Here is a 26,645-nt window from a genome sequence, read left to right as displayed (position 1 = left end):
TGAGAGGTGCCTGTAGTATTGCGGTGTCTCTTTAAAGGAAGGGGGAGTGTAGCAGAGGGACAGAGAGAAGAGATGAATAGAAGGCACCAGAACCACCTACCATGACCAAGTGCGCTGTAAATGTAGGACAGAAATTCGAGTGGAATACAAACGGATCATCAAGCGACATATTCGAGGGAAAACCATGTTTGGATGTGCCTTATCTGAATCAAATATTTTTAGACATGGCACCACATGCGATCATTGGAACACAGGAAAACTATTTTTCCTTCCAAAGATTTCTTGCATTTTGAAACGGATAAGAAGAGTGGCAGTAACATACATCCCTCAGCTATCTTTCTCCGATTATCAATGGTAGGCATTGCATAATTCACCCGTATCCACCGGAGCCATTTGGTTCCTCCTCTTTGAGAAGAGGGGGACGCCAGAAAAAAAACGACTACATCCAGTAGCTGCCTTCTCGGTGGTGCCTGCAATTGTTTGGCTATGCCCTTCTCTCTCGTAGGAAGAACTTGCAGACAGTAGCGGGGGAGCAAGCAGGGGAAGGATGCATTTAAAGCTGGATGTGTGCTGCATTCAGGGAGATTCGGCAATAATAGCAGCTCTAGCAGAAACAGCGAGTGCGGAGGGCCTGGGAAGCACCCAGCCCCACTATCTCCTCCTTTTCCTCCCCCCCTGCAGGACCATGCTTGCGTGAGGGATGAGGCTGTGCACAGGGACACCAGGCCAGAGCTGCGGCCTACTTCTCACAAGAGCCGGTCTCTCGACTGCAAGATCTGTGAACACATTGCCACCATCAAATCAGCATCTTTGGTACGGAGCTCTCTCTCCCTCCCTCCCTCTCTCTCTCTCTCCGTTTGCATAAAAAACGCGTGTGTGTTAGTGCATGTGTGCGTGTGTGCGTGCAGGCGACGGGGGGTGAGGAGGGGAGGGAAGGGGGGGTGTCTGTGTTCTCAGCTGTACATCTGTAGTCATGGCAACCAGATCCTGTTAATGGATGTCATTTTTTCCATCCTCAGCTTCCCTCTCTCTGCCTCTGCTTTTATGTGTGTGCATTGCATTTATATGCATTCTATGATGTCTATTACCAATGAGATTGTGTCACATTGTAAATGGTGCATCTCCACATCCTCTGTCATATCTTAAATAGTAATTTCACAGATTTGTCTTCAGCATAACAATGACATCATAGACGTTTGCTGCTGAGGTGACTGATGGATTAATGCATGCTGCTTTCTAGTATTACAAGTTGAATCTTATCAAGAGTAAGAATTAGATTAAAAAGCAGTTCTTCAATTTTGATGAACTTCACTGCTTTTGTGGGAATCTGATGCTGAAATGCATTGATACCGTCAACCCAAAAGGATTGTGAGACTTCTGTTTCAACCCTTGTTAAGTTCTTGGGTTATTGTGGACGTAATCTGCAAACTGATTACTTTCTTTAGTTTGCAGACTTGTTGTTTGCACTGTTCTGTTTTAGGCCATAACCCTTTGACTTACCAGCTGTCTGTCTTCCCCCCTCCTTCTGTCTCCATCATGGCAGTTGTTTTGCTCTGCCTGCTCTGTTTCTTTTACTTCCTGCTTTCTGTGTTCCTACGTCTAGGTCATCAGGTAGATCCAGGAGCATGAGCAGGACTTTGAGCTGCGGGAGCAGATGTCTGGGTATAAGCGCATGCGGCGGCAGCACCAGAAGCAGCTGATCGCCCTGGAGAACAGGCTAAAGGCCGAGATGGATGAGCATAGGCTCCGGCTGCAGAAGGAATTAGAGACACATGCGAACAACACTTACATTGAGCTGGAAAGACTGGCCAAACGGCACGCTGCTCAAACAGACAAAGAGGTACAGCCCTGACAGCTGGTGGTACTTATGAATGAGGTGGAAACTACTCAGTGGTGGCACTCCATGGCAAACTTGTGTCTGTACAGTCAATAAAGGGTGTTGATTATTTGAATGTCTCTTCACAGATTAAGTCTGTTGCAGCGGAAGAGAGGAGGATCCAGCAACAGATTGTTGCTCAGCAAAAGAAAGAGCTGGCTACTTTCTTAGAGAATCAGAAGAAAGAGTACAGGCTTTGCAAAGACAAGATCAAAGAAGTAAATATCACAAACAAATACAATGCAAAGTTTATGATCTAACTTTATATATCTGTGTTCATAATGAAATGCACTCTCTCTGAGATTGTCTTCAGATAATTAACAACACTTTTCTGTTTTCAATTTTGTCTCCATGTTATAGGAGATGAGCGAAGACCCTTGTACACCCAAGGATGAGAAGTATGAGCGTCTGTCCAGGCACAAAGAAACAATACAGCGCTCTCAGGCTGAGGAGGAGTCTCTCCTGCTGGACCAGCAGAGGCTGGTCTACGAACGCAGCTGCAGGGCCCTCAAGCGGCGGAGTCTGGTCAGGAAGCACGAATTTGAACAGGAGCAACTGAGAGAGGTAATGATACCTCCTGACATTACATAACATTATGTGTAACGAGATAGTGCAGATCTTCAGTGTCAGTGATCACCAAATCAACACCAGACTCCCCAGAAAAAAAGGGTTCTTATATGGATGACTTACAATATACTTAAGGAATATTGCTACAGTTAATTTAATCATTTGTTGTTTATTGTTTGATAAATCAATGAATTATTAATGCACCTTGAGCGATTTCTTCAAACTGCTACTCTGTCCAGCGTCAAAAAACCAAGAGGGGTAATTTCAGACATTTATTTTTACTGCAAAACTACATTTATTATTCCTTTTTTTAGTTTAAATATCCATAAATAAACCAACCAGCCTTACAGAATGTTTGGAAAGCTGAATTTGCATACATGTTAAAAACCAAACATCAAACTTGTTTCCCCAGGAGCTGAACAAGAAGGGGACCCAGAAGGAGATGGAGCATGCCCTGATGATCCGGCAGGACGAATCCACGCAGGATATGGAGCGGCGACAGCTGCAGATGCTGCAGAAGTTACGTACTGAACTCATGAGGCTGCAGCACCAGACCGAGCTTGAAAACCAGGAGGAGTACAACGGCCGGCGGCAGAGAGAACTACACAGAAAACACACTCTAGAGCAGCGGCAGCAGCCCAGAAACCTCAAGGTGCTTGCTACTTTCTCTGAGCTAATATGAGGTTATTTAGCGAGTGGATTTCCAGGAAGTACATTTCAAGGGGTTTAAAATTCTGCTTTTACATAAAGGTCATGACAGTAAAGGATGATTACACATTCAATGTCTAAATGATCTATTTTGCATCCTTGTTGAAGTCGAACTGGCTTTCTTTGGCCATAATTAGATAACTTTTTATTGCATTTCACAATCGGTATGTAAAAAGAAAGAACAAGATATTTAAATTAATTCCTCTTTCTTTACCTCTGCAGATGCTGGAGATGCAGATCAAGAAACAGTTTCAGGATACGTGCAAGGTGCAGAACAAGCAGTACAAAGCTCTTAGGAACCATCAGCTGGAGGTCTCCCCCAAAGGCGACCACAAGAGCATCCTGAAAAGCCTGAAAGAGGAGCAGACACGCAAGCTGGCCATCCTGGCTGAGCAGTATGAGCAGAGCATCAACGAGATGATGGCGTCGCACGCGGTACGACAACAACATTACCTGCATCAACCTCTTACATCTTCATCTCAAGTTGGCCTGTAGTTTGATGAATGAGGCTCAACCTATGCTTGTTGGTAATGTCTTTGTAACTACCTCTGTCTCGCTGGGTCTCTAGATGCGATTAGATGCGGAGCAGGAAGCAGAATGCCAAGCTCTGAAGCAGCAGCTGAAGCAAGAGATGGAGCTCCTGGACGCCTACCAGAGGAAAACCAAGTCACAGATGGAGACCCAACATGAGCGAGAGCAGCAGAAACTTGAGCAGAAGGTCTCCATACGCAGAGCGCACCTTGAACAGAAGGTAGGTTTACGATCCAAGCCATTCTCAAATACTTAAAATGAATGCAGCCTGATACCACAATGTAAGAGGACGTGGATAATAGAGCTGGGGCCTGAGAAAAAGCCATAGGGTCATCTAAAAACTTAAAGGCGTTTTATTGTTCGTAATACTTTTTTGTTTTGTTGACATTGGCATCACTTTGTCATTGTTAGGAGGCCCATTGACTTTATACCTATGATACAATTATTGTTGCAAAATCAAATATTTATTCAAATACTTCTAGCCGACCAACACTCATCTTGACTTAAAAAATATGAATCTCTTAATCAACTATTGGAGGCATTTTCATGAAATGTAGTGTTCCTCTGGATAAGGGAGGGTAGGAGGTAGTATGAGGGGAGTATGGGGGGGTCATCATGAGGTCACACTTTGGTTTGTCCAATACTTTGCCTTATCTGAACTTTCTGTTTAGAGCTAATTAGCAATGTTAGCCCGTTACCAAGCTAAACTATAATGTTAAACATTGAACCTGCCTAGCATCAGCATTTTCAAATTGACAGGCACAGAGTGAAAGAAATGTAACTCATCATAGAAATATCTTTAATGCAAAGCTGACGTTTGAAAGGGATCATAGAAAAAAGCAGCTACAGTGTACAAAATGAAAAGGGTTCATCAACTAGGGGGCATGGCCAGACAGTACGGTGCACTACAGTACTCTCTAATTTAATACTAGCTCATTGGAGAAAAATACTTAATGAAGGGACTTCAACTTAGAACTTATTTTTATTAATAATGAATGTGACTTTCTTAAGTCATTGATTTATTCGTGTAAAAAATGTCTGAACATGTTTTTAAAACATCTGCCTGCCATCTACTGTAAATCCCAAGAAAAGGTCTTCAAATTTACAAATAGGGAAAAATAATCATGTTTACTATCACATACTCTGCTAAAAAGATAAGCGGCAAATCCCCACATTTGTGAAGCTGAACGAGGTAATTGCTGGCAATGGCTTTCCTTGAAAACAAATTGAAATTGTTGCAATAGTTATAATTTCCGTGCTAAATGACATTTCAGTTATTTCATTTGAGAGCAATCATTGACTCATTAATCCTTGAGGAATGTAAAAACTAAAATCTATCTGTCAATCTAACTTTAGTGACGTTTCATGTAGAAATATATTGGAGTAACTGATGACAAAGCCCCATCTCTACCAGAGCAAAGTTGAAGATCATATATGGAAATAACTCTTTGTCATGCTTTGTGATTACAGATTGAAGAGGAACTGGTCGCGCTTCAGAAGGAGCGCACTGAAAGGATCAAGCACTTGTTTGAGCGCCAGGACAGAGAAAATAACACTTTTGACACAGAAAGTAGAAGTCTCGGCTTTGGAAGCCTGGGATCTCTGGACTTCCCCAAAGAAGACACCAGATGAAAGTGGATTTATCTTTAGAGGACAACATATCCGTGCCCTTTTCGCATCCACTTGACCGTTTGTCACGTCCACAGTGGCAAAGCTGGATAACTTTCTCTATTGCTTTTCTTCTCTCTTAGATATTGCATCTTTGAACGGAGGTGTTACGTGCAATGAGAACTTCTTTTGTGAAACTTGAAGGGGGAAATAAAACAAAAAGAATCTACAACAACATGTCAATAAAAAGCAAACCTAGTCAATGTATCTCAAAAACGTATGTGTTAAAAATAACAGACTCTTTCCTCCATGCCATTTCCTCCTTTTTGGTATGAATTGAATAATTCAGGAAATTTTAGTAAAATTGGCACTTTGATATGTTTAAGTAGAAACCCATCATGTTCGTATGATGCTTAATGTGTGCTACGTGGAGGGACATTGTGGAATGTGAGCTGCGGACTCCCCCGTGGTGTTAAGCTGCTTTTTCTTTTTTTATTGATTTTCTTATATTTTGTTTTTTATTTTATGCTCTGAATGTGAATATTACTGTATGGGGTCACTGGATAAAGTCAGAGTTTATACATTTTTTTTTACGTTTTGTTTTTGTTCATACTTCCATATTGTGCTTATGCATACAGTATACTGTGGTCTCTCACTTTATTAGGCAACAGTTTGTATCTTTTTTTATTTATTTGATATGTAGAATCAATTGGCATTAGCTTGATCAACCCGTTATCACAATACAAGATCCCACTTGGTAAAACTGCTTATTATTGCATGCACTTTAAGGACAAATTCAGGTTGTGAAGTGAAGCATGAATCTGTCAGAGATTTTAGCTGTTTGTAAATAAAAGCATTTTTTTGTTTTTGTTTTAAGCCTATGGATACTGAACATAAGCGCCATATTTGATATGATAATTTCACAAATGCCTTTATTTAAGTTGTGCCTGAAGCAGATTTTAAGTTCCGTGTTTGTTATATCTATATTTTATTTACTGAGGCCGGCACCATTTTGTTTTGGTTTCATCTCAATATGTGAATCATTTAATGTTCACTAATCAGAGTTCTTGTAAAGGAAAATGGTGAGAATTGTGCTGTATAACTTTTGATATGAATATTTGTACATGAGAATATAGCTAGAACATACAGAGACATTGGTCTATTACTGATAACAGAGCTTAACGATAAAGATTTTTGCTTCTTTTTGTTTTATAATATAGAGATATGGTCATCCGATAGCTCAATATATTGCTAAGTCAAATCACTAGACTCTCAGATTGTATAAATGCTGGTGGATGGAACCATGGACTTCTTATAATATCAGCACCACAATCTTTTATGGAGCGACGGTTCTACAAAAGCAAACACAACATGTGGGTCCAGATTGCATTTGAGTAAATAGTGTCTAATGATCAGATTTACATATTTTTTGCCATGTTCATTATGGTCATTGAACAGGTTGCACAATGTTTCCATTTGTACTGAATGGAAAGATAATTGTTTGGTGCTTAATTTCTAATACCACCTTTAGCCTTGTAGTTTTTTGTCTTGGAGAAACGATTGATTTTTACAAAATGTAAAGCATTTTGAAAACCCCTCTGAGTCAAATCACTACTAAGTTTTCAAACACTCATGACATATTACGAGTACCCCATGCAGTGAAACCCTCTAAAAATGAAGTATATGTATGAGAAAATAAATACTATTTTATCACGGGTCAGTTTTTGAAACATTGTTTAATGTGATGGTCTTGAATGCAACCCTGTTATGTTTGGCAGGTATTTCTTTACCAGTTTTTTTCTCTTTTCATTTCAGAGCCACAATATGTATTAATGTTCGGTCATGTTCCTCACAGGGCTGAAAGGTGGAAGATGTCCCCTGAAGTAACAAAGTATTTTAAAAAGAGGAACACAATGATATTCAATTTCTGATGGCAATATGACGTAAATGCTCTTGTTTTACACGTTGAAACCTAAAAATCTGAATTTGTTATGTTTGACCAGAGTGTGTTCTGAAGTTGAATGGCTTCTCTAGATTTTTCAGCCTTTTACATTTTCACAAACTTTCTGAAATTTGATGAAAAAGTTTCTCATATGCAGTAAGGCCTTTTGTCTGGTCACATATAACTGGAGCCTTGCGGACAAATGGGTCCATAAAAAAGAGTGCTACTGGGGTGCTTGAATAAGGTTTGCCTGAGAGCTTCAGAACGGTTACAATTTGTGTGATTTTTGAGTTACTACAGAGATGTATTTAGTTAGAATAAAGGGGACTTTCCTAAACAACCGTATTCACCATTTCCTGTGCAGTTCAAAGACAAAATAAAAGAGATTCTGTTGAAAAAAGGAGTCTCAATCGACATCCTGCATCTTATGACAATGCGTTTCTTACTGTTTGTGGTTTTATTTCCTTTAAGAGCCTACTTAGAGTATGTGGTCGAGGACTTCTTACTTTTGCTTTTTCTTTGGTGTGATGTGACTGCTGTGAACTACCTCATATCAAATGCTGTTGATTTTAATAAGATGTGAAACTACAAACACACATGCAGGTCAAAGATAAATTCTGAAAACAAGAACCTTGAACAGGAGGTGAGAGGGAAGTCACACTGCAGGAGCGTCCAGTTTCTTCTAAGCTTCCTTTCTTTTCAGGGTAAACATGCTTGATTTAGGGTGTTAATTGGGGGCTTTTTGGGCATGCCTGTACTGTATGTGCTGGCAGGAATACAACTGTAGTTTTCTTGAATTCTCTGCAGCCCTTACCCTCCTCACCACAAACCCCTCTTTTATCCCCTGGGGCAAGTGGAAAGCCCCGCGGATGGCAGCAGAGTGGTTAGCGTTTACCTGCAGTAGTGCTGACAGTGTTGTGGTGCTTCGAGTTCCCCTGTCTTTTCTCAAGTAGTCAGTAGTTTGATGGCAATGCAGCATCTAGTGTGGCTACTTGCGAAAAATATGTTATTGCAATGTCAAAACAACATTTGGATCAGATCAACTCCCAGTGATCTGTGTCTGTCATGTGGTCTGACCTCTCGTTAACCCTCTGATGTAGAAAGCTGGCTAAACACATCATCGGGTATCTCCAAACAGGAAGTGAAGTGACGAAGATAAGATTAAACAAGTCATGAAAAAAGCCAGTATTTTCGTATTTTGCTCCTTGTCACATACTCTGATAACATGAGCAGAAGCTTGGACTTGCAGAGTCTCTGACATCACTTACTTGAGCTAAGGAATCCCTCCCTCTTTACGCACTTGTAAAAGTTTCTGATTGAGTAATGCACTTCCTCTGACTGCCAGCTTCCTGTGAAAACGCACACATGAAAATACACATTTCTGAACTGCAGTTGTTAGCAGCTATGATGCTGAAATTCTGCAAAAATATGCAAAAAGAATTTGGCAAACACAGCTAATGTAAAAAATGTTGATCCCGGACTATTTTACCACAGATAGTTAGTATTACACCTAATTTCCTTTAAATAGAACTTAAAATGCAATTGTAGCTTTGTCAGGCATCAATGCTTGCAAGTGTTTTTATTTATTATTATTATTTTATAATAGCCTGTTTTACCCTGGATGGTCACTCAAACAATAAGACAGGGTCCCTGCCTGCTCTATGCTCAGGCATGTTGGGGCATTGTCCACTTGTTAGAGAGAGAGAGAGAGAAAAAAGGAGAAAAGAAAATGCACATCTTAGAAAAAGGAGGAAATTCCGGGAGATGTGGTTGCCTCACAAAGTGCACGTCATTTCCTCCTGTGACAAATGTGTGGTTTTCTGTCTTTTAAAAAAAGTTTTAAAGGAGTGTGATCATGACGAGTTCGTGCAATGTGCCTGTGATACTGGGAGGAGAATGAATGGTCATGTAAAGAGTATGCAACGGTTTATGGAACAAGCAACAAGTAAGTTTTACTACTTTTAATTTAAATTCAAACAGAAAACAGCATATTATATTGCCACTTGTTACATTATTGTAGTTACATTCTTACAGTTGTTGTTAAGCTGAATGAAAAGTGTCAGATTCAATTTGAATGTTTCACAGTTTTTTAAACACAGACTGTTTAACACTTTTAGTTTTTAAACTGTCTGGATAATACTTACAAAGACTGACAATTGCTGGTATTTAAACATACTTTACTATACTTGTACATGTTGTTACAAAATGTCAGAACTGATAATATAGCAGAAGTCTATCTTATCACTCCTTACTTCACTTGTGGCTTTAAAACCAAGTTCTTCACCGATGGGATGTAGGATAACCTTAACTGACCAGTTCCTTTTCTGCAGCTTTACTCTCTCTCCTGCTGGTTATGGCTGTTGATTCAACAAGAACTGTGGCAGCAAGCAGAAACCAGCAGTGTGGGAATTATCTGCAATCGAGTCTGAAGCTGAGCAGACTCTTACAGAAGGAATCTGTCGACCTAATCAAAACATATGTGAGTGCACACATAAACTCCTCTGCTTTTTCAGTACTCCACCCTTCTTAGAAAACCTAGATACTATTGTTCCTCTTTAAAGACTTGTGGCTTGATTATCTTTCTCTTTTACATTATTGCAGAAAGCCTCTCAAGGAGAAATGTCAGAGCTCTTCTGCAAGGTGTCTGTAAGCAACGTCCCCGACCCCAACATCTCCGGTCTGGAGCCCTCAGAGAAGATAGCAAGCATCTACAGTCACCTTGAGGACTTCTTCCCACATTTTAAATGGGTGTACGAGCAGCAGACAGACTTACAGTTACCCACAAACCCGCTGCTGAATGACCTAAAACGGTTCAGCGCTGGCAGCAGGAACCTGGCTGATATCATAACCATCTTCTATCAGAGCCTCTTCCCAAACCTGCCTTTACCAGCAGGAGGACCGACAACACTACCTCCACCTCAGAACGTCTTCCAGCAGAAGGTCTACGGCTGCGTGGTGCTGAAGACCTTCAAGGAGCTCCTGTCAAATGTTTCCCGAGAACTGAGGAGTCTAAAAAGCCAAGTGTGCAGAAGGAGGATACAAACCAACACAATGTTCTGAGGATGGCCTTAGACCGCCAGTTTAACAACACAAAAAAGACTTTAAAAGAAAAGGGAGTTTGAGGGTGGCTGGTACATCAATGTAATGAAGCCTATTTATGGTATTTATTATTTATTTTCTTGTTTCTGATGAGAGAAATGCTGAGTGTAAAGGTATCTCTATGCAATTTATGTTTATTTAATTTGTTTAATATGTTATGTAAGTTTATTCTTTGCTGTTTGGCTGTATACAGAATTATTAAGTGATGCTTTGCAGCTGTACTTTACTATGTTTTCTCACTGTGGTTCTATAAATATTTACAATTTCAGAAACAAGGTGTCTTGGAAAACTGATTTTCATGCGATACATGGGTCTTGTTTGCTGGACACAATCTGAGGAACAATATATTTGGACATCAAGTGTATCAAGAGGGTTACAACTAAATCAGGAAGCAGCTGAGACGCTGACTGTGTGATATCAAGAATGACGCATGGGTTTAACACAAGGCAGTATTGGATAGGAAAGATTTCATGAAACTGGCGGGCTGTCTGGCCAGTCACAAGGTGTTGGTGTGTGTGTATGGGTGTGTGTGGGTCAGATAACTGTATGTGCGCACTTGCATCCTTATATAGATGGAGACCCAAGTGTGGGAGTGGGAAAACATGAGAAGTTGATAACCTGCTAAAAACCCCTTTTATATAAATAGATAAAAAACAGACAACACAAGTCAAAAATATACTGCATATATAAATAACATACCAAATATTAGGTTGAAATTAAGTTAAGCTTGACCAAACTTTCCTCGCATCACAAGCTCTGAGGAAACTGGAAGTAGATGGGGATTCACTCTAGGTCATGAATCAAGTTCCCTGTAATAACTCTGCTTTATTTAAAGCCCAAATACAGAGGGTACCTTAGGACAACAGTGTTGCTTCAGTCTACATTATCTATTCATTTTCACCACCCACTTAATGCTTTACAAGACTTCGAAGAGCTATGAAGTATACTCCAGCAGATACAGTATTTGTGGAAAGGCTTTGGAGTAGTCACAAGACTCTGCTGTAAAACACTCTCTAATGCACCTGACTTGGAGAAATAATCTGCGCAATTTCCACACCACCAAGAGTGGGAACATGCAACGCCTAAAATAACTTAACCAGGACCTGTTGTAGTTCCTGTAACCATCGATCCACCTGTCATCAGCACATCAGTTAGAAAATGTGTTGACTTTTGCACAACTGCAAAACGCATTTAATCACACTTCTACTGCTTTCGAGGTCTAGAAAAAAATCCCTTCTAAGTATAGCAAGAAACAGGAATGAGCCGCCCACTAATTAAATGACACCGTATGGAAAGCGGTTTTTTGTTAAAGCATACTCAAGTATCAACAATAATTTACCTACATTTGATTGATTTCGCTAACTTATAACTTAACTTTTGAGGCAATATACCTGGCCAAGCCCTTCATATATTTGTCTGTACTGTATGTGGCCCTTGGAGAAAAATGTTTGGACACCCCTGGATTACAAAAATCAAGAGGATACATCACCTCCTATGTAAATGATTGCACATCTTTTCATGCAAACCCATCTGATAAACATAAAGCTATGTCTTGATTAAGTGAAAACCTTGAACCATTTGAGGCATTAGTATTACATTTAGAGGACAATTAAAGTGCTTTATCCTCAGGGAAGACCAACAGTGTTATCCACTTTAACAGCTGTGCCAAGATGAATGCACACAATGCGCTTGAATTTGCTTCATATTAATCTCTACTATCCATTGTCTTTGCGGTTGGATATCATTTGAATAACATACATCAGAGCTCAGGTGAAGTTTTTAAAGTGTTAAACCAGTAGTTTTATGATAAATCATATACATCCAACAACAATTATCTACAGAACCAAAGAAAAATAGCCAAACTGAAATATATATTGGGAAAAAAAGAAAAAGTAAAAAACTAGAAGTCTGGAACACATATGCTGTATTTTATTGCAAACATGGATGGATTTACAAAGTAAAAGCCGTAATGAATCATTGACAAGGAATGAAAAATGACAACTAATAATGAAAATGATAATCACCATCAAGACAATGAAACATGTACTCGATGAAAGCTCCACATTAAACATTATTCACGAGGTAATGTACCTACTAAAAAGGTAGAAATCACAGGAATATATTTATTGAATCAGATGCAAGTTCATCATTTAACATGCTTTACATGTTTCGACCTGTGGAGGGCAGCATACAGCCATGACTGAACATATAGAAGTGCATCAGAAGTGCTGATGGGTATCTTTGAACATTCAAGACAGTCAGTTATTTTGAAATGTGAAAACATGTTAGAACATGCAGTGATAGTAAACATCCAGCACACAACAAGACTCAATACCTGTCTGTACAGTTACACCAACATGTAAACAGGTAAAAGGGACATTTTATTGTATTGATAGACATAGTGAGCTTGAATGCAGCCAGAATCACACACTGGGGTTGTTGTGGTCATTACGCAACGTTTACACTATAACTGACTTCCCATTTATCATGCACTTTTAAGACTGTTAAACTGCTTTAGTATTTATTCTTTTAAAAAGGCTTGTATGAGATGACTGTTCTTGTGTATTTCATTCAACAATCGCACCAAAGCAATGGAGTTAAAGTTAGCTGATAGTAGCTGTTGAATCAAGCATTGTGCGCTTGAATTTGGCTTGAAATGTTAAATTCTCATATAAAGTTATTCATCCTTCTGATATTAAAATATTTCTATGACTTTTCATCATATGCGTGATTTCATAAAGTGAAAATGATCTTTCTTAGGTGGATCATAAAGTCCTTCTTCATTCTTAGACTGATCAGATACTGCCTTCAGGCATTTTTCTTGCATGCCAGCACACCCATTTACTTTTTACTAGGAAGGCGCACCATGAACTGGAAAACGCTCATGGAGTTTTTATTGTGCAAATGTAGAGTGCATAGCATGCACCGAGGATCATACTTGTGAATAAAAGGCATTTCAAATGGTTGTATTGCTATTACAAGACACATATAAATATAGATTACAATACATCTCTCTATCCCTGATTTTTTTTATGGCATTACGTTTTTTAAATCTTTTGAGCTTCAATATTTGCATGCATTGTGTCGGACATGGATATTCGATTATTGCTTAGTCCAACTACTTTCATGCTGATTATTAGCAGACTGATTATTTCATATTATTGCTTACAATCAAAGTGACTATTCCTACTACATCTGCATGATTTCATTGAGTTTGCATAGTTATTCAAACATGATTAAGGCATATTTTTCCATGCAAGCAATAAACTAAGAAGTAGCAACAAATAGTGAAAGCATTATAAGGGTTTCCAGAGTTTTCCCGAAGTCACTGCATTACGTAGTATACCAACCTCACTTAAAAAACGTTGGTGTGTCCATATGCGAAAAGTGAACATTCATTTTTAATTCAATCTCAAAGCCTTTCAGCAGCTAAAAAAAAGAAGAGTTTTATGTTGTTTAATATTACATTATTTCTCACTTTCCTTAAAAGTGGCTGACTTTTTGTTTGATTTTGCAAAATATTCTACAATAATCACATATTTAAATGCACATTTAGAGTATGCTAATTTACTAAGACAGTCGATTTTGCAAACATATGTATTATAATAGTGTGTGATCTGTGTACCAACCTTAAGGAAATGCTCAAATGTGATTCCCTCGTAGAATTCATCAGGTTCCTGCTTGTGAAAAAGAAAAGTTACAGACAAACAATGAATCAAACCTAAGGTTAATTTGACTTAAACTGAAGCTCACGTACCATGTGACCCATTGAAGTACTGGCCACTTCCAACATGGCTGCATCAGCAATGCTTTTGGCTGTGTCTTTCTCCAGTGCCTCGCTGAGAGATAGCAGCTCGTCCACCACCTGGACATATGTGAGCAGCAAGTTGAATCAAATAATATTACTACAAAAGCAACACGTCTCAAACACGTCATCTGAAAAGGCTTGAGGAAAGGAAATTCCTCCCCTTTTCGCTTAATTAGCTAGCAATTGTTGCAGGAAAGGCCGCTGACTATAGTGTTGGACTGGAGACACTCAAATTGCCAAGCCTGTGTTCGACTAAGTCTTTTGACCATAAATGATCCCAAAATGTTCAAATGATACGGTAAAAAAAGACCTACACAACATTAAACTGACATGATAAAGTCATGATAATCTCCTCAGACTGAGTAAGGATTGTTGTGATTTTCCCTGGTTATGTGACAGCTCAAGTGCATGAGTAACAGTGACCAGAAGCTTACATGTCTGTACTCATCGAGGGTTATCGTCCCATCGTTGTCTGTGTCATGCATGTTGAATATAACTGCAGAGAAAAAAAAACACAGTATTTGGTTCAACAGTTGCATGTCAACCACAGATAATGTTAACCATGTGATGAAGTGATTTGAAGACAAACATCTCAGTTTCTCCCTCCTGACTCTCTCACGCTGCTCCTCTACGAAGCGCGGTGATGGGGGCTTGAAATGGGACATGACCACTAGAAACTCCTCAAAGCGGATCTCCTCAACAGGGCCCTCACCATTCTGCCGAAAGTTTCTTGAGAAATGTAGAGATCAGCCCAGAGATTGTGCAGTTCAGACATAACATTCTTGAATCTTAACTCAAATCATGTGAAAAGTTCAGGCAAAATTCAAATCATCACTGTACCTTCTGTCGAAGAAGGCCTCTATTATCTGCGAGCGGATGGGATTGCATGCCAGATCTGGGATGCTATTGAAATGATCCCTCCTGAGAGTGGAACAAGAATTTTAAGGAGTGGCATATGGAGTCACATAGTCAACAGTAATACTGTATTTAATCAGGGATACAGGTTGTTTAAGGTTGTGCAGACAAAAAGCTTGTTAGGCAGGTTTCCATTTCCAAAGAAAGCTGGTCAGCTGCCAGGCTAATTAGTTTTTTACAAACTGAAATGACCAGTTAAGATTTCACAATGCTCGAATAAAAGTTGGAAAAAACCTACTGCAAAGTCTCCCCATTGTGGCTCAGCTGCAAGAACCTTTTATGAAGGACACTGATCTGCGAAAATGAAACTAAAACATAGAAAAGGGGAAGTTAGTTGTTGTGTTTGCATACATAATAGGTCAGTCAAATGCATCTAAAAACAATGGAAGAAAACAGACATATTTTAACCTGTTAGATAGTAATCGTTATTACATTTAAATAAGTACATTTGCTTTGAATATGCTCTACTTTCCATCACGTGTCAATGGAGGCTTTCAAGGCAGCAGATTTAGATATTCATATTGTATGTAAAAAACTGGTTTGCTGTGGTCTGACACCTGCCTCTAACACTCACCAATTTAAAATAAGGCTATAGGTAAAAGAAAGTAGCTTTTATTGCATTTAGCAAAAGTCACTGGATTACTGTAACCTTGTTTTGTAAAAACATTCAATACTGCACAGGATCTATTATTAACAGCACCTCTCCTTACCTGGGTAAAGTTACACTTCCATTAACTTGCAGTAAATTATTTAGTAATACTGCACCACGAAGCTGCTGGAATAGTGTAGTTACGCAATAAAGGCAAATATTGATCATGGATTTTTCAAGGCGATGATGACACAGTTGGAATTCCCCTTCAAAATAAGATTGCATTTAAATAACATTATTTCATTAGGTCACATTTCCGGTGCAGTGAACTCATGTATCCACACATGCTACGTGTCTATTTAAGGTCTTAACATTAAAATAGCTTAGCCGTTAATGCAAAAACAAGAATGATGATAAGCATACTCACAGCCCGTCTTTTTCGCCAGATCCACGTACTCTGGTTGACCAGGTGAGGACTGCAACGCACCCATCCTTCGGTAAATATCTTCCAGCAGTCCGTATTAAGGGAACAGATAGTCTATGGACCGGAGGCAAGTCAGAAATAAACAAAATGTTGGAATTGAAACGGATGTCAGAGTGTCATGAGTCGAATTCATGCATCTCCACCTGAGTGCTTGTATACAGATCTCTGTGTGCGCGGTAACCAGCAGGTCGCATCCTCTGCACACGGTGCAGGCTACTTCCGCAACTACAAGGTCTTTATGACGACACACATTTAGGAACAACAGGCCGTCCTTTGAATAATTTATGCAGACTTATTTATTCAGAGGCTGCGACTGTGTTTGTTTATACTATACCGGTACTCAGTTCATGATCAGATATCATAATAAAGGCTTCAGTCTGAAATATGAAGTGTAACGTTACAAACGCAAGTATTACATTACACTATTTAACCTAGCCACTTCCACAGGTGCACCGACCTGTCTTAACTGTTATTTACCAGCAACACTGTCATCAATACACACAAAAAATATATTTAGATTCTGGATATTTCAAGCAAATAATGTCAAGCTAAATTACTGGAAAATAGTCTACAATATTCTAGTTGTGTAGCCATAAACAACTGCCATTTCAAAACTATAAGGTCACTCAGATAGATATCCCCAAATGGGGCATTTGTTTGCTACCAAATGAATTCAAACAGACAACAAATAATAGGCCTTTAGACATTTTATTCACAGTACACAACAAATATAAATACACAGTCATACAAATAAATAACCCAATAAAAACAGCTTTTAGATCAGCTAACAGATGTTGCATGTAAAAAACAAGTCTTTATTTAAAAAACTGACCATTTCTGGAACAAAACACCTTCAGATTTGCTTGGTATAGCATGGAGGCATCCTAATTTGATAACTTTATACGCTACTGAGGCTGCATAATACATGGCCTTCAAAATACACAGTTAGTTTGTAGTATTACATTTCAGACCTTGCTCTTTTGACCTCAATGTAGTCTGGGGTAATGCCAAACACTGAGCGAGCCCTTTTGATTATGAATATGACCCATTAGCTGTCCCAGAGCTTTTGATAACATACCAGGATCTTCATCAGCAGTTGGAGTTAGTCACTTGTCAAAGAAATCTTGACATTCATATTTATTTATTAGATGAGGACATTCTTTAAGTGAGGCTGTGTTGACAACTGCTGTTCTTAGAAACTTTGAATCTTGAATGATAGCAGCAGGTTGATTTTCATTTTTTTTACTACCCGACTGATATGACACACAAAACTCCCTATGCTAAATTTGAAAACCTGCATCCACAATTAGCACCAAATGAAGATATTTTTGAGTCTTTCTTTAGCCGTATGATTCAGATGAGTTCAAATGTCTTTAAAAAAAGAAAAAGAAAAAAGAAAATCATGTTAATTCTTCTTGAATAACTCAGTATTAGTGCTAACTGCCACCAAAAATATAACACTAGTGTATCCAAAATGTATTCTACTGACTAAACCAGTTGGATTCTGTATGTCATTTTGTTTAGAACTGCTATGAACTTGTGGTTCAAACACTACCTAGGGTCTAAAACGTTTCCATTAACTATAACCACTTGAGGAAGTGACTACGTTTTCATATCTGTCACAAACGTGTTTATACAACTGTAATGCAGTCCTCAAAAGTGGAACTAGTTATATTCTAAATGTAATGTTGATTAAACCAATGTAGTACCAACATTCACCATGAGGTGGCACCATTTTGGCATGTGTAGTGTAACACGAATAGAGAAAAGGTTTGTTATCCCTGATGTCAGTTTACTTTTCATCAGAGTAAGGCAACGTGTGTGTGTGTGTGTGTGTGTGTGTGTGTGTGTGTGTGTGTGTGTGTGTGTGTGTGTGTGTGTGTGTGTGTGTGTGTGTGTGTGTGTGTGTGTGTGTGTGTGTGTGTGTGTGCGTGTGTGTATAGTATAGAAAATCTACACAATGAAAATGTGTTAATGTGAATTAATAGTGTTAAATATATTATTAAATTACAGGGTTTTAAGGTGTTCAGTTTTGACAAATGACATACCATCAATCCCCTTTCACCATAATTGGGTAGGTCATTATTAAATTGTAACAAGCCTATCCCAACCTGTCCTACTTCACAGCTGTTTCCAAATCTGGCAAGCTCCAGAGTCAGTAACTGTTGCATCCTCCAGTCATGAACAATTAGCTGTCAGCGCTACAGCTGTTAACAGGTAGTTTCACCTTCCGGTCTCCTTACAAACAGTCTATCTGGGAATATGAAAATGTTGTTATGACACTAATCAATTGTTAAGTAAATTAGGTTTTTTTTATAGATTCAACCTAGTAAATCAGTCAACTGTCAATATACGTAAAACCATCTGCTGGTGATTTCTCTTTATCATCCCAATCGCAATATTGTGTCACTGTGATAAAAAAATAATTGTGTCATAACATTTGTCCTTGCACTTTGTAGTGCTTTCACTATGGTAATTATTTGTTCATCCACCCACTTGTTCATACCCACAGACCAAACAGTACTTCGGTGCTGCAACACAGTTTTCCGGGGGCCATTCAGCAAATGTATTACTTTATAAAGCAATATGCAACACAGTAACACAATATAAAGTAAAACAAAGTCCTACATATTGACACAGGGCCAAGGTGGAAGACAGAGACTCAAGAAGATACAGTACTACCAAGTAAGACTGGACTAAGTTGATATTGTAGTACAAATTCCTACACATATTGGAAATGTTGAAAATGAACATCCCAGGGTTTGGGAACTTTTAAGAGCCTGGGACGTTAGGAAAGATGCATATTTTGGACGTGGTTATTCCAGTCTTGCTTTGCACAATAACAAAAAAAAATCACAGGTTTAAATAAATGTATCCATGATTTAGTAGTTAAGAAAATACTGGAATGCATACGGTCAACGATTATAGCCTTTTATGGCATATACTCTAGTTTCGGTCCATTCACACTATGCCACTTTGAATTTGAGCAACCCATTAATAAAATGAAGTTGAAAAACAGGGCAGAGTTAAAGTCAGGTTCAGAAGAGGTTAATCAAATCAGAGCATATTCAAGTATTTTCTCTGTCGGAGGGGAATTGATGCATCACCTTGAACACAATCCTCAACCCTGATGGAAGAGAAAAATAATACATTTTGTGTTCTTTATCAGTCTCTGCCCTTGAAACGCTCTTTTCTACGAAAGTGTTTCACTTGCAGCGTGTTGTAACTGAGCGCACTACGTCTGATGGCTTGAAATTGATTTGAATACAGACTCTGCTCCGGAGAGAGAGGGAGAAAATAGGATGTCTTTTATATACGGAGACAAAAAGGGGGCGGGAAAGGGTGGCCAAGGAGAGAGGGCAGCCTGAGCCTGTTTTGCATTCACGGGGGCTTCTGTGGGAAAAGGAGTTGACAGGAAGCCGCAGTGCTGCCTCCAGCTCTCAGACAACAGCTGCTCGGAAAGAGGAGACGTCCTGAGGGTGCTGCGACACGTCTCGCTCTTTCTCCATCCCTCTTTTCACCTGTCTGCCTCCTCCTTTCACTGAACAGCCGTACACTAGACACACGGCATTCTTCCCATTCACACACATCTTGATACCAATGACACACACACACAGGCACATGAGCTTCATAAGAAATTGGCAGGCTGTGATAAACAAAAACTCTCAAATAGGTAAAGCTGACTTTGATGGAATCAGTTGTTTGTTCTGCTAGGCAATGTTTAGGAAGAGTAACTATCAGTAGTTTAATGAAAATGAAATATTCTTCCTCTTATTAGCCACTGATGAAAGATATTTCAACGAGCGAAGCCTTTGTATTAACTTCAAAAAAATCTATTTTATTATTTGCATTTGTGTAATTTGCTTATTTATGAGGTTTGTGCACCAGCTTTTGATCAATTTCCTCATGCAAAGAATGAAAAACCAATTTCTTTTGAGTGATTTCATCCACAACCGGAGAACAACACACTGCAATATTTGTTTTTCAATTGTCGCCACATCTTTTCGAGAGAGATTCCTTTATTTTTATACAATAACACAGCAAGATTGTTTGATGCGACAGCTCAGATAATTTTAGATTGATTAAGGCTCTAAAAATAAAGGTGATAAGGTGATATGTTCCAGATCGGAGAAGTTTTGATTGCTGACGAATACTAAACATTAATAAGCCATACAACAGGTTCTTTGAGACACATTATACATTATATATATATAGTGTTATAAATCATGTTATAGAGTGCTTATAAATGCTTGACCCAGAGTAAATAAGTGAAGTACCAATCTGTGTCGCCTCAGAAGTGTTTTTCTCTCCTTATATCATGTATTTACCTTTATTTATCATTATAAAATAATGATTATCACAAAAGAGTGTGTGACAAAAATGAATGGTGATCAAACAATTATAGGAAATGCCGTACATTATTATACATTTATCTGAAATAGGATTCAGGAGCCAGCTTTTGTTTGGGTGGTATTAATTGCTTTCATCACTTTAGAGGTGACCCAGTTCTAAAATCAAAACATCCAGACGGGGAGACGAAAATTTCGTGACAAGAATACTGCGTGCAAAAAACCATCACTATCTTTGGCTACTTTACAGGATTGTGTGTCAAACTGTGAGTAGCTATGACAATGCTTGTACTAAATCTTATTTTAAAATAAATCTCATACCTCTGCAATAAATCATGAAAGGGGATTTTACAGCTTTCAGTTTGCTTTTCAACTGATGGCACATAACAGAACAGAAGTGTGTCTCTTTTTCACTTTTTTCCCTTGGTTTGTCAATATAAAAAAAGAAAAAGGGATTGCCGAGGCGGGGACAGGGCATGCTCTGATCTCCAGACAGAAAGAAATCAATTTCAGAGTACAAGCAATTCAGAGACAGCCAAAGACAAAACTGAGTTACAGTGAAAGACAGTAAGGCTGCAGAGAGGTCAGGCAAGTTTTAGAAAATGTAATAGTTATTAATGCATTATGAGAAGGACTTAAAAATCTAGTTTGAAGTGAGGAAATAAATGGTGGTTTCCTCTCAGGGGAATCTCTCCCAAGCACGATAGGAGATGTAATCCCTCAGGTGTGTCCTGGTTTCGTTAGGGGTGTCTTCTCAGTTGGTCATGGCTGAGAACACTCCAAACAGAGCCAGGCACTTTCATGAGATGCCTGATCCACTTATGCTGGCTGCTCACAACGCAAAGGAGCATTTGTTAAATATGGAGGCTTTTCACAATCATTGAGGGACACCAGCGGAGAAACCTCATTGTATCTGCAATCTCATCTTTCTGTCATGCTTCAAAGCCCGTGAGGATTTGAATGAGGACTGACTGCTAAATTTTTTTAGAGTTTTACTTCATAGCTCTCCCCTACATGGTGCTCAACCTCAAGAGCCATCACAGTACAATATCTCACCTGAACTCCTTTACTTGTGGCAGCGGCTCCCTCCTCATCCAGATTGAGCAATCCAGCTTTTTTCTGAAACACATTTAGCTTCAAACGCATCAAATGGATATTGAAGGTCACAATCATTTGAAGCTGTCAGGAGAGCAGCATTTGCAAAAAGCATAGCAGCCATCAGGGTGTCACTAAATGTCAGGTGTCACACATTTGCATTCAATACCATTGTTCTCAAGTATAAGGTGCACTGATTCAATCAAACAGAAAACTAGCTTTGTGTTCTTGCAGGGCATATATACAGTTTATGATAACGGTTACAGTTGCGCGGGAAAATACATTTTTTTAACACGGTGGGACCAATTCTTTAGGGTGTAATTTTTTTAGGTAAAAAGGATCATGTGTATGGTAAATTAAGAGCATGGCAGAGCCTCTAGCATGATGGCTTCAGCACTGTGAGGAAATACTTCATAGAGGATATGTTATTTGGGAAGACTGCTTTCTTTGTAACGTCACAAATGTAAGTGTCCTTGCCAGTCAATGATATGATTCTTTGTCTTGTAGTGCTTGGTTCTTAATGTATCTAACTTGCAGGGTTTGCTAATGGTTTGTACCAATCATTAAGGCTGCATTATATCACCTTATATACAAACGTTTTAGTAATTCCTTACACTTTTTCTTCTTGGGTTTATGGTTTTGGAAAGGCTTAAAAACGGACACGACCAGCCCTTTTCCATAAAGGCTCTTGATATAGCTCCATACACACCGAAGAATTTGAAGCGTAACCGACCTGCCATGCCTAGTTAACGTTGCTAAGGTACGATTGCATGCACTTTCTTGTTACAGCGTTTCTTGAGGTTCCAGTAAACCAGAGGGAAAACATAGCTGGGCTTATGCTGCTCTGAGTGGTAAAAAAATAATCCAGTGTTCCAGCACCTTTTGGGTAATCGTCCAGAAAAATAAGTGTGCTGGTCAGCTGTGGCATACTGCTTAAAGCATACACTCAAGATGGACCCCTTTCAAATAAATGTTGAAGAAGGGCATGCTGGCCATGTTGTTAAAGCTCATCGCCAGTGTTGAAAAGTTATGCTCATCCCTGACCTATAACACACAGTCATGTTTTATAAGGTTATTACCTGAAAATCATGAAATGAATGTCTTTTGCCCTATAATGTTGGTTAAGTGGCATACAATTTAGTGTTTCATGGTGAAGAATAAATGTGTAAAGGTCATACGGGAGATCAAGGTATTCATATTTTTACATTTAGAACCTTACTTTTGTCGATCTCAATGATTCAGTATACAATTTTTCTGACCTTAAATGTAATAAAAGTCTATTAGAGAAGTGTATATGAACTCCAGGATCTAAAGGCCAACATATTGACTTGTAAGATGTTAATTTAGGAATAAGTTATGCTTTAACCTTTTACTGACCCATCATTAATTATTAGAAATTCAAAAAATTAACTTTATGCAAGTATATTGAGCTTCAATGCAAAATGTGTTGCACTAAAGTATGTGAAAGTATACAAAATGTAACAAGACATGTCACATTTTTCTATTTGAAGGTACAGCTAAAAAACAATTTCAAAATTATACAGAATGTGACATGCACATCATCTGCTAACAAAGCCAGAACAGCTGTTCACACCTTAGGAGGAGGAATTTTGAGTAGATGCAAATTAATCTGTGATGATTAGACAGCGGACAGGAACCTGTAATTATGAATCACAGTCGATACGGCCTGGCTCTGCTGTGATTTGATGGCTAATTTTAAGTTCAATATAATCATGTCTTCTGATCTGTTGTTACCTCCCCAAGCCAATTTGTAAGCTAGATAAAAATAAATGTGGTCAGTATGTCTGAACCAAAATGAGGGCCAATCCATCCAATAGTGGTCAATACATTTCACTACACACATCACATATTTACCTCATTAGGGCGCTACCATAAGGGCATAACCAAAGTCATCATATTAATCATCCAGGAACCATGAACGTCGATTCAAAAGGGTGTGCTAATCCATCAATGTTAAGATGTTTAACTGAATAACTTAAAACTTTGATCTGTGAAGGCCAGTAGATGAAAAGTGAGAGGATCACCAGATTTTAACAGAGCACAAATTGTTATTTTAGCAGTAACACATTTGCATTTCATCAAATAGTCTAAACCACTTAAATCAGTAAAAGATGCCCACTTTCTAAAATAACCCTAAACCAATCCACCCTTGTGAACATTGTAACAAATGATTGGCCTGATCAGATGCATAACCCAAACTAAACTCTTTGTTTGTAGCCGAAACGGAGGTGATCTCAGCCTACAGACCTTGAATATTGGCGAAGCAGTTCATCGCACTACAGGCTAAATAGGTTGTGACATTTTGTGACAATATTAGCATATTTTTAGAATAATGAAACAGACAAGTGTTGGGTTAAAAACCACCTTCATGTCATGGGGTTATGTCTGCAGGGAATTTTAACCAACATGTTTTTTTCTTGCCCTGTTGTTTAATTAGTCGCGCAACCTGTAACTAATTAATGTTAATTAAACAGTGTGATTGGCGGAGCGATCTTTAAGAGGCTCAATCAACATTATGTAATAGCCATATTAGTGTCCTAAATGCAGTTTGTTAGCATTAATGTAAAGGTACAGATTTATTCAACAGTGTATTATATTAACCCTTACCTGTTCTGTCTCCAAAGCCCTCCAACTCCCAGTGTGCGCAATTAGAACAGTCCCCGTGGAAACAACCCCGTGTTATCGTTCCGGGTATATTACACCGAGTAGGGTTGAGTAGGGGGTGGTGAATGTATGTTAGATATTTTTAGTTGCTTTGTTGTACGTTTTTAAAGTATTAATTATGAAAAGTAAATTAGCTTTGTTAAGTAGTTTTGATGTCATTATTGTTTGACTTCAGTTTTGTATACAAACAGGTATGACCACAGCACCCCTGTTTTTAGTAGCAGCTGAGATTGGGGTCTATTTAACGCTGCTATTTGTGCCAGTGCGGTGTGGTTTAGCAGCAGGCCTTGCTGCAAGAAGTCTGGTGCTGTGGTGACAGTGTAAATGATTGTAGAAAAATGGTACCATTTGGAGCTTGCTGTAACTCCTACCTACTCTCTTAGGGTCTGCACTACTCCCAAGGTCAGTCTAACACTGTCACTCAGGTGCTTCTCCTTTTATTTTAGTATTTTTTTTGAAAGAGTTGTTGTCTCTTCCATATAATCCAAAATGTGTGTTTCTACTCGTTTTAAGATGCCAAAGAAAAACTGATTACCCAAAATGTTAAAACGTATAAGAACCCCTGTCCTCACGCACATGTCAATGAAGGTTTGGGTCATGTTTCCCTTGCTTTAATGTAAAAACTGCTTTGTTTGAGCGGTCTGCTGAAATTGTGTGACATGTGCAATATGATGTTTTGAATATTTGATTGCTGTGTCATTCTAGTTGTCAGCACTTTAGAGACCAGTAAGACGTGCAAATGATTTGCAATTTATCTACAGTATGATGACTTTTGTCTTTGAGGACTTCAGATTGAACAGAACATTAAAACACCACTGAATCATTGTTCACTTGTTTAAAATGTCAGAGTTGACTCACTCCTACATTATTCAGATCTTACCTTGGGCATCCTCTAAGCCAGGGCTGGACTAAAATCAAGTAGAGGGCTCTGGTCTCATGGGATCATGTCTGCAAACGTTAACTCTTATGCCCAAGTGGGAAACCTGACAAATCATTGTTGTTTGACTGAAATCACTTTACCAGTCCACTCTTTTTTGGGCTTGATCATTAGCTAAATGTTTTCCGTGACATATGCTTGTGGTCTCCAGCAGATCAGATCTAATGAGGTTGATGAGACCCCCTGACCTTTCTCTTGCACCTGTTCGAATTCCCTTTCTATCCAAGCTGTCTTATCATGTATTTGGCCATATTAAATCTGATTTCCAACGTACAAAGCATTTTCTTGCAGTGAACATAAATAGGACTTTAATGTCATTATCCTTTCTTTTACTAGAATACAGAGTTCAATAGTGTAGAGTGTAGTATAGTTACAGTAGTAAATGGTTTGGTGTTGGTAAAGTCTGTCACAGCGTAATTGCCTTAATTTAGTTTATCATTGTTGTGCTAACACAGCTAAAACACAAAGAAGGCACATCTTTAGACCTCATTTCTTAACCACAAATTTGCCTTAGGTTAAGATTGTGTCTTGGTAAGCATCGCATCCCATTTTAAGGAGCTTCTTTTAAAAAATAAAAACACCACTTTTTGCCTCCTGATCTGAGCACTCAGCAGTTTTTTGTTTTTGTCCTTTGCAAATAAACAACACACTTCTGGAAGCTTGCATAAAAATGCATCGTCATGATCCAAGGTCAGTGCTGTGTTGGTAAATGCTCTGTTTCTCAACAATACCTGCCAGTAAATATACACTATTATATTTCAGGCAGGCAGCAACCTTGAAAATGTGTTTTTGATATCTGGAAGACAATAAAAAAGGTTATTGTAAACCAATGTTGAGCAATTTGTTTTTTTATTTGCAGATCTTGTTAAAGAAAAACTACAACATTTGTAACCAAGCAGACCTTAACCATGCTTTATAACTATTGTTTTTTTGTCAAGAAAAAAACATGCTGGTGAAGATTTATCCCCGTATTTCTTAGGTGTTGGGTTAGACGGATGTGACTGAATATCTGAATGTTTTTCCTCCTAAACATTTCTATGTGTTATCTTCCTGACGGCATTCAGGAGGAGCTTCAAAAGAGTTTGATCATCTAGGGAATTTAAAGCGGATTTATCCCTGTTTTCCAGTTGCTTTTTCTTTGCACTGAGGACAGGGAAAATTCGACAGGGACAACATCTTTGTAGTTTGATACTGGTTAATATTTAAAACAGACAAATCTGTGTGTAATATACTGAGTTGTGAATGGGTTTAGGCTCATTGAGATGGTAACACCTGTAGAATTGCAGATGCTTTGAGAAAGAGCAGTGCTTTAGTGCCCATTTATTTGCAGGAACTGTATGACACAAATACTGTTTTGTATGCCGCTCACCTTTCAAAAACTCTTAAATTGGTTAAGTCTGGGGATTGGTGACCCTGTTATTTGAAAGTTGAGAAGAATCCATCATCCCTCCT

The 26,645-nt window shown here is 38.6% G+C and overlaps 3 protein-coding genes and 1 long non-coding RNA gene across 6 annotated transcripts; 2 read left to right on the top strand and 2 right to left on the bottom strand.

The window, feature by feature from the left end:
- The first annotated feature begins 87 nt into the window (after positions 1-87).
- taok3b (TAO kinase 3b) lies at positions 88-7,609 on the top strand. The gene is made up of 8 exons (XM_063889002.1): positions 88-813; positions 1,604-1,840; positions 1,966-2,094; positions 2,237-2,440; positions 2,856-3,095; positions 3,374-3,586; positions 3,720-3,902; positions 5,153-7,609. The coding sequence occupies exons 2-8, from the start codon at positions 1,655-1,657 to the stop codon at positions 5,312-5,314; spliced, it is 1,317 nt and encodes a 438-aa protein (XP_063745072.1). The 5' UTR covers positions 88-813; positions 1,604-1,654; the 3' UTR covers positions 5,315-7,609.
- Positions 7,610-9,095: 1,486 nt separating this feature from the next.
- Positions 9,096-10,606, top strand: m17 (IL-6 subfamily cytokine M17). The gene is made up of 3 exons (XM_063889689.1): positions 9,096-9,177; positions 9,563-9,711; positions 9,834-10,606. Exons 1-3 carry the CDS (start codon positions 9,129-9,131, stop codon positions 10,290-10,292), a joined length of 657 nt encoding a protein of 218 aa, XP_063745759.1. The 5' UTR covers positions 9,096-9,128; the 3' UTR covers positions 10,293-10,606.
- A 1,632-nt stretch (positions 10,607-12,238) lies between these two features.
- Positions 12,239-16,359, bottom strand: tescb (tescalcin b). Of its 3 annotated transcripts, none has more exons than XM_063889688.1 (8): positions 16,071-16,342; positions 15,293-15,362; positions 14,980-15,060; positions 14,729-14,868; positions 14,574-14,635; positions 14,089-14,196; positions 13,961-14,008; positions 12,239-13,760 (listed from the first exon to the last, which is right to left on the bottom strand). In XM_063889688.1, exons 1-8 carry the CDS (start codon positions 16,132-16,134, stop codon positions 13,683-13,685), a joined length of 651 nt encoding a protein of 216 aa, XP_063745758.1. In that variant the 5' UTR covers positions 16,135-16,342; the 3' UTR covers positions 12,239-13,682. The 3 variants fall into 3 exon arrangements, with proteins under 3 accessions (XP_063745758.1, XP_063745757.1, XP_063745756.1); XM_063889687.1 differs by lacking the exon at positions 12,239-13,760 and having other exon boundaries at positions 13,767-14,008; positions 16,071-16,181; positions 16,271-16,359; XM_063889686.1 differs by lacking the exon at positions 12,239-13,760 and having other exon boundaries at positions 13,767-14,008.
- Positions 16,360-16,926: 567 nt separating this feature from the next.
- Positions 16,927-24,288, bottom strand: LOC134868501 (uncharacterized). The gene is made up of 3 exons (XR_010166290.1): positions 24,200-24,288; positions 21,533-21,610; positions 16,927-17,498 (listed from the first exon to the last, which is right to left on the bottom strand). It is a non-coding gene; the product is annotated as an uncharacterized LOC134868501 (long non-coding RNA).
- Between the last annotated feature and the right edge of the window lie 2,357 nt (positions 24,289-26,645).

This window comes from Eleginops maclovinus, chromosome 8, assembly GCF_036324505.1.
Source record: "Eleginops maclovinus isolate JMC-PN-2008 ecotype Puerto Natales chromosome 8, JC_Emac_rtc_rv5, whole genome shotgun sequence".
NCBI lineage: Eukaryota > Metazoa > Chordata > Actinopteri > Perciformes > Eleginopidae > Eleginops > Eleginops maclovinus.
The sequence above is the reverse complement of the archived record's forward strand: the minus strand, read 5'-3'. Positions and strand labels throughout refer to the sequence as shown.